Source organism: Euprymna scolopes, chromosome 5 (genome assembly GCF_053919585.1).
Source record: "Euprymna scolopes isolate OS-2025 chromosome 5, ASM5391958v1, whole genome shotgun sequence".
In the NCBI taxonomy this organism is placed as follows: Eukaryota; Metazoa; Mollusca; class Cephalopoda; order Sepiida; family Sepiolidae; genus Euprymna; species Euprymna scolopes.
In genome coordinates, this window is record NC_136486.1 from 97,846,778 (window position 1) to 97,859,290 (window position 12,513).

At 32.4% G+C, this 12,513-nt stretch overlaps 1 protein-coding gene across 5 annotated transcripts in view; it reads right to left on the bottom strand.

Moving 5' to 3' along the window:
• LOC145276932 (ATP-dependent chromatin remodeler CHD1-like) overlaps positions 1-12,513 on the bottom strand; it is a 124,038-nt gene that overhangs the window by 24,137 nt on the left and 87,388 nt on the right. For all 5 annotated transcript variants that reach the window (XM_080128411.1, XM_080128409.1, XM_080128408.1 and 2 more), the window contains 8 exons: positions 11,496-11,644; positions 10,397-10,499; positions 8,888-8,974; positions 6,743-6,794; positions 4,387-4,505; positions 2,710-2,921; positions 2,445-2,587; positions 174-306 (listed from right to left, as the gene is read on the bottom strand). In XM_080128411.1, the coding sequence (XP_079984537.1) occupies positions 174-306; positions 2,445-2,587; positions 2,710-2,921; positions 4,387-4,505; positions 6,743-6,794; positions 8,888-8,974; positions 10,397-10,499; positions 11,496-11,644 (998 nt within the window). The remainder of the gene's footprint in view (positions 1-173; positions 307-2,444; positions 2,588-2,709; positions 2,922-4,386; positions 4,506-6,742; positions 6,795-8,887; positions 8,975-10,396; positions 10,500-11,495; positions 11,645-12,513) is intronic.

Consider the following 12,513-nt stretch of genomic DNA (forward strand, 5'->3'; position numbering starts at 1 on the left):
GTAGTTACTGGTACTAAAGGCAGAATAGGTCGGTCTCAACTATATATTTGTTGACAATTCATAGATACTGAACGTGGCTAAGCATATTTGATTACTTTTTAATGTGTAGTCGGTAAATAGATAAACATCATTTTATAGTGGTCGGTTAACAGTCAACATAACAATTTACTTACGTTTTCTTTCCATCTTTTTCTTTGAGGCAAGTAAACAAAGGCTCGAGTTCTTGTTGTACTTTGATAACTGCATGAGCATTTACAGTTACAGATGACAGTTTGAACGAAGCGCCACGTTGTGGCTTTTTGTTACCTAACAATGCAACAAAACATCAATATCTTACTTGCAAATTTCAAATGCAAAAATCAAAAAATAAAAGAAAAACATTAAAAATAAAACAGTCAAAAAGAGAAAGATACAAGTTTATCTCAAGTCGCAATTTTTCATCAATCTCAACTTGTGAAAGCAAAAGGGAAAAAAATGAAAATACCGCATAAACTGTCTTTTTTCTCACTCACGTCAGGCTTGTCATAGTTGTTTATTTATCCACAACGCATGAAAAAAGACGCTTTTTCCCTTAGTTGAATTCAAATGGTGTATCAAGGGTTTGTAGACAGAAAAGATGTGTACAGATTAGAAGGGATACATATAGGAGTGCCGATAGAATTAGTAAATATTTATGGCCTTAGAACAAGTAAAATCTCAGTCAAGTTTGAAGGAACCTGTGAGAAAAGAGGATGATGCTGATGTCAAAAGATATTTTTTGTCTTTTTTTAGCTCTGCGATCCATAAATAAGAGATAGAAAGAGTCACATGACCAGCATCAGAGTGTTCAGAGCAGCAAGAGACTCAAACAGGCATTTTGTCTTTATTACTAAACCTAACCCACTCAAATCAACATTCATAACACCCCCCCACACACACACTCACTTCATAATGCTGGTGCACCACCAATTTTCCAGCAACTAATCGTCCAGTATGTCTTTGAATCTAAACCCCCAAAAAAAATTAAAAATATCACAAATATGACATTTATTATTCCACTACCACTAGACTAGTATATTAGGCAGCTAACAGATGATTCTATGTGCAGCATCAATTTGTTTGTTTACACTGCACCTGCTGATGGTAGTTTATTCGTTTTTATTATATCTTACATTGCTTAAATTTAAATAGCTATAGCTTCACCAACAAATTCAAGTAGCAAACATGGTGTTAAACGTAAACACTGATTTATTGCCATAAAAAAAAATTGAACTGCTTGTTTAAGTCTCTAGCATTCTCTGATGGTTTTAAGACATGTAATCTATCCCGGGTTACACTGGCCTTTTGAAAATTGTGATTTTGCTATGAAGGTTGGTTAGTGCAACAAGAGTTCAAGGGTTAAGTTGCTGACATATATCAAACTCTGTAGCTGGGGTCAATGACAGCACTGAAAATACGTCAATCGGGTTTGTATGAAAGAGAGTGTGGAAAGATAGAGAGCATGAAAGAAAGAGAGGAAGATATCGTTTCTCTCTCATGCAAGTCAGTCTGGTTTCTGATTTGGGACGGAACAGACGCATCGAGATTGGCGCAAGGATGTATCGGAAAAAGAGACTCAAAAAAGAGTTAAGAACGGCCGATAGGAAAAAGTAGGAACCACCAAGACTAAGAAAAAAATAAAACCAAGCATTAATTGAACAAATCCTCCGACGTGTTATCTGATGCATGTGGTTCCCTTTGCAGCTACAAGTGATGAAGCCAAGAAGCAGAAAAAAGGTATGTCAATGTTTGGTTGTACACACATGCCCACACATATGAATTCAGACGATAAGACATTGTGATCAAGGTCAAATACAGATACATACATAAACAGACAATCACAGCTGCGCACACACTCGTATAAGAGACACACATCATAAGATAACCACGCAACAGAACCCCCTCCCCCTACATTACAGAGACATGATAAGGGTATATCTCACGTGTTGCCGTTGCTGTTGTTATTGTAACAATTGGTCTGGTTGAACCCGCTTCTTCTCAGACCTGTACTACACTTGAATCGTAGCAGCCTATGCACAATGGTCTAAGCAAGATCACACTAGATAGCTAATAAATGTTGATTTTACTATCAAAGGCTGACCACCTGTGGACCTGAGAGCTTAACCAAGTTCTCTTTGATGGTTGTTGTCCAGATCCTCAGCCATCTACTGATAAGCTTGTGCCACGAAGGCAGAATGGTCAAATAAAATTTGTATATAATTTGTACAGATGGCTTTTTATCATTTATTTTGATTACATGCACGTTATTCTACAAACTGAACTTGTTTATCATGGATCAAGTGCAAATGCAATCTTATCAAGTCAAATGCAATCTTATAGGAAATAAAGAAGGTGATTAAGTATCTCCAATTCTACACCATTTTGAAAAAAAAAAAAATGCAGGAAATTTAATAATTCATGCTTACCTTCGGCAGCAGGATCCTCACAAAGTTTCTCTTTATGTTCTGCCACAGCCTGCTCGCATCTCTCTTTTAACAATTCGGCCACTCGCTTGAGATCACTTTCAGATTTCTCTTGGAGCTCAGCATCACGGGAGATGGCATCAAGTCTGGCAAAACAAAATGTTTTTAATTTGAAAGGATAAACAAGAAGAAAGTAAAATACAGAAAACAAGGGAAATGGGAGAAAGAGCAATACAAATATGAAAGAAAACTTTTAAATTGTCTTTACCTATTAATAGCCGAAGGAAATTTCTTATAACTTTTAACAAATCTTCTCACTTCGGCATCCGTAAAGCCCTTGACGCAATCCTTGTTAACAGTTCGAGGCCGACCTCTTCTGCGGGGTTTGTCATCGTCATCATCATCATCTGAACTCTCTGTGTACTCAGCATCTTTTCCCTTCTTCTTGCCTTTTTTCTCATCATCCGAATCCATTTGAATCTAACAAGAAGCACAAATAAAAAAAAAGAAGAGGTAAACATAGTTATATGATGTTCTGCTTTACGGAGATTCAGAATAACTACATCAAAATGTTCAGTTTAAAAATTTTTTTTTAAACTGAACATTTTCTTATGCTTAAATATCAGAACTATGATGAGAGAAAGAGGAAGAATCTGTATGCTTATCTGTTACTGTTTTGTATATCATTCTTTATGACTTGTCTGAGTAAAATTGTTTATTTAATATACACCATTGTTATTCTGTTTCTTCAAAAGCTGTTGCTCCTAATCCACCTATATTTTTAACATTTATCTTGGAATACAATTCCTATTTTTTGTGTCAAAATTGAACTTACTTCTGGAAATCTGCACAATATTCAAGAAGTTGGAGACGATACCATTTTCTATTTGTTCTCATCTTAACTTTCGTTGAAAATTTATTTTCAAAGAAAGTCTGCAAAACACACAACAGACACTTTAGATTAAGATGTTCCCAAGAAAAGCAGTTGAAACACAGTCTATGTCAAAGACTTCCAATTTTCACCAATCAACCACCCACATTGGTCATGTGTACTAAGTGTACCTTTTATGTAATTATTTTCCATTAATAAAGCCAAGTATAACATTCATGAAAAAAATAAAATAAAAGCATGAGTTGTCTGCCCCTGTGGTCACTACCACTTGAATAATGTAAAGAAAAATATTAAATCACAACTTTGTTCAATTTTAGAAAACTAATGAGAACGTTTAGACTTTTGTAGAAAAAGTGAAATTTTGCTGATTTTGAGGTAACCATTTTTTCATCTTTTGAAGGAGCAAATCAGTTTTCCTGATATGATCAGTACTTGTTTTGTAGAAATAACACTTAATCCTTAATTTTAGTAAAAGTTTGAGATAAAAAAAAAAATAGGACGGAAAATTTCAGATGTTTGCAAACAATTGCCATTCTAGCATTTGCGATTTTCCGAAAACTCTGGCTCAGTCAGTTTTCTGTGTTCATAGTCATTAATCTCATGTAAAATTACATAAAAAACTAACAAACCCATTTTGAGAAAAACAGAAGACTAACAAAAGAATAACGGAATAATCCACTCTATAATAAAGAACAAGGTGTGTGTACGCATGTCTCTGTCACACAAAAAATAGCAAAAAAAACTGCCCGACAAATCTATTTTCATTGCTTTTTCTTTTTTGCAATTTATTTGATTTTTTTTTTCTTTTATGTTCTTTTAAATCTTTCAGATTTTTTTTTTCTTATTCTTTTTTACTAACATCATCTATTCAGACATTATTTTATATGAATATTCATGCAAACACTGGTGAAGGATTTTTTTTTCCTGTTATTTTTTACAAAGTGTATACACTTACAATATAATCATGGACAATGATAAAAAAAAAAAATGAAATCTTTTCTGATTAACATTAGTGAACAAATAGATAAATATATATATACATGTATGACTTACTTGCTGTATAGATTTTCGAATACGAGGAGGCAAGTTCAGTTCTAACAATTGAGTCTGTCTTTCCTCTTCTTCAACTCGCAGTCGGTCTTGTTCAGGAATTATATTATCCCATTCTTTTCCTGGGAAATTATAAAGACAAGCATGAAAAAGCAACCAAAAGTGTTTATAAATATGGTTCTTATTGAGAATTTTAAAAAATAAAATAGAAAAATCACAGAACAAAGATGTCATATTCCAAAACCCACATAATTTAATCAAGTACTTTTTTTTTTAAACCAAGAAAATCAAATTTTATGAGTAAAAACAAGGGCAGATAAATCCACAATAATTCTAACTTGCAAGATCAGCTATTTCACATTAATTACTTTAAATCATAAAAAAATAATTTTATTTATATTAGGTTGGTGCAAAAATAATATTTTTATATATAGAGTTGAATGTCTAAAAAAGGCATTATTTTTGCCCCCTACCTAATAAAAATAAAACTACTAGATCAATTTATGTGATTTTTGGAATATGACATTTTCATTCCATGATGGGTACGTACATCATAAAGATTTTTCTGTAGTTTTTTGGGTTTTTTTTTTTAATTAGGGTGAATTCTAAATAAGAACAATAAATATTTACATTTATAAACTAAAAATTTGTACCATTATTGATTAAAGTCTACATAAACAAGAAGCGTATATTCTAATAATCTTATATTGTCTAAGTTTTCCTGATTAAAAGACTACTGCAGCTGACACATCATGTTTAGTTTTAAACTAGAGCTGATAAAACCCCAAATTCAGTCATTCCAGGTTTCCCAAAGTTATCAAGATGTCTGTAGACAGTTGAACATTGCATATTCATCTATTTCTTTTGGAAAAAACATAATCATTATATGTTAGATTATGCCAGGGAAACACCGGGTTACCTTGCTGATAATTGTTAGATACAGGGTCAGCTAGCAACAGAGTTAGGGCCCTGTATGGCAGGGGAAGCAGGATCTAAGATGCATACAATCTTCATGCAATGGGAAAGCAATTGGAATAAAAGCTGTCTGAAAATATAACTGGAGATTCCTGGTCGTTTCTTTGGAAGGAATCTTTTTTGCAGCTTTTGTAGATTTGTCAACCAAGACCTGGATGAAAGGAAGGTAATGTTTTCCTGTTTGGCAAGATGTAATTCCCCAGAAAGATGTTCTGTCCCTTTTTTGAAAGGAACTGTTTGTTTATGAAATGTTACATATCCTATTGAAACTGTATCTGTACGTGCAATGTATATGCGTGACAGAGTTATGCACACATCTACAAGGAACATTATGAAACATTAGACAAAACAAAGAAACTCATTATAAACACACGTACGTTATATAAACTCCTTTACTCACATATATATAGATCCCGCTATCTAAGATACTGTTAACCTAGTACAACGTGATATATATATTAATCAAACATCACATCAACGCAACCTAGTTCACTACCACTAGCATCCATTCCTCTGTGACCGCAAGGTCAGCAACCATTTAAAGGCAAAGATCTACCAGACTATTGTGAATCCCGTTATTTTGAACAGCTCTGTGAGCTTGCTGACGACAGGGAAGGTGGAGCTAAGATTCAGCGTTATGGAAACCAAAATGCTCTACTGGATCTTGGAAATTATACTGTATGGCTATATCTGTATTAACGACATCTGACGGCATTACTATGAGGCCACAATAAGGGAATGGCAGTTCAGATGGTTTGGGACAGGTGTTGAAAATCAACACCATCATTGTGACGTTCACTTTTAAATTAGAAGTCACCAGAAAATGACCAAGAGAAAGATCAATGATGAGATTGGCAAACACCCTACATAATGATCACAGTAAAACTGAACCACATCTGGCCTTTGTACGTGCCAAGTTGAAAGAAAAATTCATTTTTGTGAACCCTGATTAAAGTGAAAAAAAAAAAAAAAAGCATATGTAAATATATTTTACTGTGAATTGAAAATTTTCAATGACCTTTCCCCTTTGAATTAAGAATAAAACGAAATAAAAGTTGTAGTAATTTCTTAGCTGTAAAAGTTATTTTTATCACATGTAACTTTGGTTACGTTATAAATGTACACAATTTTAAACACGTGTTATTACTCAAAGCACATCAATTTATCATGAAGATAGATCAAAAGTAACTCCTAGTTCTATTTCATTAAGAAAATAAAAATCCAATTTAATGTTCAAATTGTATTATTTTCCAAGAATGAATTTGCCATCCAAGAAAAGAGAGAGAGAAAAAAGAATATCTTCATCATTGGCCCTCAAAACAGAAAATCTGACATGAATAGATGAAGTTTATTTGTTAAACTGATGTAGTACATTGGTACTTACCTGGTGTCATCTTAACTGGCTCTTCTTCTTCTAAATTATCAAAGCTAACAACCTAAAAAAAAAAAAAAAAAATCAAGTTACAAAACATTTTTAAATGTATTGAAATCTTATTTAAAATATTTTTAGAAAACAAGTGATGCATTAAAAAATATTAAAAATTATCTCCTGGAAAGATCTTTCAACTGATCAGAAGAAAGACTTTTTTTTTTTTGTTTACAAAGGAGTCACCACTTATCAAGGTCCAGAGGCCACTCAAAGGATAAGAGTTAATGAGTGTACAGTAGTTAATGAGACAATATCGTAGTAATCGTTAGTAGTAGAAATTTGGTAAATTGGATTACTTAAGGGGACAGCTCATCAAGAACTTGTTTACCTTGGACTTGAAGACAATATTGTAATCAGTTGGAAAGCAGGCAAATGGAAGAGAGTTCCAAAGATGTACAGTTCTAAGCAAGAGGCTTTGCTCGTTGTTCATTGAATTTATGTTTAGGTTTAGGCACAGATAAAGTGGGGGAAATTATTGATAGTGATTTCAGCTAGACGAGTGTCTTTCGTGAAAGTTTGGTGAGGAGGATAATAGATTGGAGCTCAGACGAGCACTTGCCATGGATATAACGATAAAGCAGAGATAGGCTCGCAACATCTCTTCTGTGGGAAAGAGGTTGCAGGGAAGAGAAAAGGGTATCCGCCACTAGGCTACAAAGTCTGTTTTGAACTCTTTCAAGGCAGGATAAGCTGCTTCTAGCAGCTCTTGCCCAGAAGTGCATCAGCAATAAGATATTTACTAGAGCACGTGAAGGATCCCATTTTTTCAGCAACTATGGCAACAGATTTGATGTACGTGTTCCATTTCAGATCAGGAATGAAAGTCAGACCCAGAAGCTTGTCAAAACATGGAACCTCTCTAAGACAAGAACCATTTATTTCAATTGATGCCAGACGAGGATCAGAGCGTTGAGGATATAAAGATAGAAGCCTGGTTTTAGATGCATTAAAATTAACCAGCCACCTTGTTCCTCATTGTACCATGTGCTCAAGGAGAGAGAATCAGAAAAGCTTGATATGTCAACAACAATTACCCTAAAAATAAAGCCTTCGTCAAGAGATTAGCTAATCCTACAAGATATAACTGTTAGCACATCTGCTGTAGATCTAACAGAATGGAAACCATATTGCATGTCAGTAAGGAGATTAATTTTTGCTGGGGTGGTTGACAACTTCTCTTATTAACACAGATTCCAGCAACTTATTGAACATGCCATCTCAACTGTTTGACATCTACTAACCCAAGAATTTTCGTCCAATCTTCCAAGGTAGCCATACCATGGAAGTCTCCTGTTCTGCACACATCTCCCTATACTATCCAGATCTGATTGTCCCCTGAGATCATCAGAACTAAGCTCATCTTTAAGTTTCACATTTACACATCGATCATATCATCTTCATATCATTTCTCTCCATGCAACTCACACATTTAAAGAAAATAAATATTTGCAACTAATAAAAAGGAGAATCAATTTATCAATTCATGTGGGTTAATTCCTTTTCCACTGGTGCACCACTATTACTACTTTCGTTAGTTGATTATGAAGGCCAAAAGTCACTTGAGGATAAGAATTAATAAGATAGACGAATTGTCAGTTTAATGATCAACAATAAGCAACACAGAGTCTGGCCAATACAAAATGGGTGACCATTTGGGAAGATCAGGTGCTATATATAACAAGTCTTAAATAACCTACAAATCAATCATATAAAAAATATCTGTCCATGTTTCTGTTCCTTGGAGCAGTTTACTAGGAAAGAGTGTGGTGAGGTCTACTGTATTCAAATTTAAAGTCACTTTGGGCAAACATTCAGACTCTATATAGTTGTAATATCTGGTTTTACTTGGCTTGCTTCACTTTTTGTTATTTTTTTGCCAATCAAATTGAGTGAAAACAAGTATGATTTTTGCATTTTATATATAATGTAGCAATCGTTCACATGCTTTAAAACCCAACTACAATAATTTCCAATATCCTTTAAATATATACAAATAATAAGACTAGAATGCTAGATAAATAAAAATTACAAGGAGATATTCAAAATAAAAACCCTAATTTTTGTATGAAAATCATCTATTTCATGTTCATTTAAACTCACCTTGAATTGCGACAGAAGTTCATCACCGGCACTGCTGGTCTCTGTTTCTCTTGTTTCGGCACTTTGTAGGATATCATCTATATCCACCTAAAAAAAAAGTATCAATCAGTTCAATAATTTCTAAAAGATTTATTTTTATATCCACACACACACACACACATCATAAATAAATTATATATATATATTCTAAATATTTAAAAAAAACTATTTTATCTTAGATCGATCTTCCATAAGTTTTGTAACCAAAAGCTTTTGCTTAAATCAATTTATAATCATTCTTTGTATCCATGTGATGGCCATTCCTATCTCACACCGAATAATTGTGCAATTGGGATCTTTTATTGAGGCAATGTAAATTTCTAATTTATGTAGTTGTAGTTAACAGGGAATATTCACCTGTGAGATTTGTTCAATATTTTAAATACCAAATAAGAATCACAATGATATATATATATATATATTAATTTATTTGGATTCCTTTAATCATAATTTGTGTATTCATTTATTTTATGGACTGCTATCCTCATATTTGGGGCCCATGGTGCAATGGATAGAGGCATTGGGTCTGAAGATAGCAGTTTCAATCCTACCCAAAGTTGGCCAAAACGTGGTGAGGTGACAACTATTACTGGGGATACATTTACAAGACTCAGCATTCCTATCCCATTGTGGTTAAACACGTGAAGAAAGCCAAAGGATATGCTGGCCGAAACATGGTGAAACAACAACAAAAACAACAACTATAAAGATGAGGATAACAGTCAGCAAAATAAATGAATACACAATGAGATAATTGATAGATTTGATAATTATTGATAGATTTGATAATTATTGATAGATTTGATAATTATTGAGAAATTCCTGTAAAATAAAGAGATAGGTAACTTTGAATGAATAAAAGCAAATGAATATTTCAATGAGTGATTTTTATTTCAATCTAGGATTTTGTTTTGAAAAACTCAATCATAGCCATGGTTAGAATCCCTTTATGATGAAATATTTAGGAGCAATGACAGTGGTGTTAGCAGTTAAAATGACTTCTGTTGGTTGATTGTAAAACTAGTTTCCAGTCAGAAATTTCAAATATTAAATCTCTCTGTCTCTTATAGGGGTGGCCATGAGGTATCTACAATCAGAAATCTGTATATTAAGTCGGAAAAATGGAAAATAGTCATTCTAAAAATTCTAAAATAATTCTCAACTGCCCACCAACACATTATTTGTCATGCAAATATAGATCAATTTGTCATTGTGGGTTTATATGCACAAACGGCGACAATAGGATTTGAACTTAACACAGCTGATTCCATGGATTGCAATGGTATTCATTTAGCCCACACTTTATGAAGGTTTACCTCGCTGCTAAATCAGGAAATTTTTCTACATATCATGCTTACAGTATGAATATATATATATATATATATATATATATATATATATATACACACACACACACAAATACACAAATTAACATCGCCCTTCTGCGCATATAAAAATCAATAAACTTACTTGAGGCTCATCATCATCATCATTCTCATCACCACCAAAAAGTTCTTCAGCACCAAATTTGAGGATGGCAGCTAATTCCTCTTTGTTGAATGGAGTATTGTTACTGATGAAAAATAAAAAAAATGTAAATAAATCCATAATAAATAAATTTAAATAAATTTTCTTTTTAGTTAATTATCATTCAATGTCTGTTACATTCTTCAAATGACGTTGGACATTTTTGCATTTGGATTTGTATTTCCTGCCCTTCTTTCTTATATACAGAAATGTTTAATTTAATTATTTGTTTATTAGAGAATATTGTCTCTTTTATAAAAATAAATAAATATCAAAATTATGTGTTTTTGTCAGTCTGTTAATAACTAATAGGCCAGAATTATGAAATTTCCTTTGAAATCGCATGATGAGTTAGTTATATGGGGAGGGGATGTTAATTCTACTACTGACAATACTAAAATAACATTCAAAATTTATTGATGTTAAAGCCATTGAGCAGAATTGTAGCCAATTTGTTTTGAAATGCACTTGGCATGAGAGATAGCCATCATTCTACTACTACAACTACTACTAATAATAAACACAAGAGTTAAACATTATTAGTCAAAAATCAACCAAATCTTGCATGAAAACCTCTCAACATACCTAATATACGAAAATCATAACGCTACTATATAATACTAAGCGTAAGTGATAAAAATAAAATATGTATCATTCAAATCTATTCTGCAAAATTACACCAAATATGGTATAAAGAGCCTTGGAGATATTGAATCTAATAAAATGAAAAATACTAATTATAACAAAACAAAACATTGCACCAGCTTTTACACTTATACATCATAAAAAAACGGCTTTAAGTTTTTAGAAATCAACTTCTAAACTAACCTATCTTTCAACTGTTCTACATCTACTAACCCAAGCACTTTAATCCATTCTTTCAATGTTACGAAACCAACAAAGTCATCTGTTCTGTACTCATCAAATAAAAGGTACAAAAAATATTGAAGTATTATTGAATGTTAATATGAAAATACAGAAAACTCTGCAAACATCAACGGATGACTAAAAAGCAGAAAGCATCCAATTTATTTTCACTCACCTTGAAGGTACATTTCCCCTGTTCAGTACAGTACGCCCTGTTGTGTCCATGCTTTGAATAACTAAATGATCCAAAACCATCTTTTTCTTTGCCCTTTCCACAATGTTTTCTTCCACACTACCTTTCGTAACTAATCGGTAAACACTGACCTGTCAGGGGAAAATAATGCACGGATTTTACATATAGAAATTTGAATGTGGCATAAGAATAAACAGAAAAGATATTAATCTCATATTAATAAAGATGTTTTACTTTCACTTGTTTTCCTAGTTTCAAATAATATTAAAAGAGTATTAAAACACAGAGAGGAGCGTGTACTTTACCTAAAGGGAAAAAGGGTGTAGTTTCAAATGATATTGAAGAGGAATGATTTGAAATCATGTAGATAGAAAGAATGAGCATTTTTAATCTCATAGAATATTTTTCTTTATGTGTTTGCATATCTCAATTTGAAAATGCTATATATATATATATATAGCATTTTCAAATTGAGATATATATATATATATATATATATATATATATATATATATATATATATATATATATATTAATTCACACTGTTTTGCTGTATCACAGCTCTTCAATGTGGCTAGATCAGCACTTATCTCAAACCTGGGATTTAAACAACAACCATTGAGTAGATACTCAGTATCTCTTACCACCACGCTATTGGGATAGGTGCTAATAGTAATGATATCTAATAATGCTTTAAACAACTATTGGCTGCCACTCCAATAGTGCTCTACTTGTTTATTTATAAAGAGTTTTTGTATTAGTAGGAGGCAATATTACTATCAAGACAGTCACTTAACTGAAATTTTGAAATACTTTCAGATTACAGATTGTATAATACTGTAAAATTAAAGTCCATATAAATATTATTATCAATATTTATAAGACAATCTCACTCAAGCATGAATAATATAAGTGGAAGGGAATAAAGTAAATAAATAAAAGAGAGAGAAGAAAAGAGAGATGAAATGGCAAAAGATAAAGAGGGTGGAAGAAGAATACT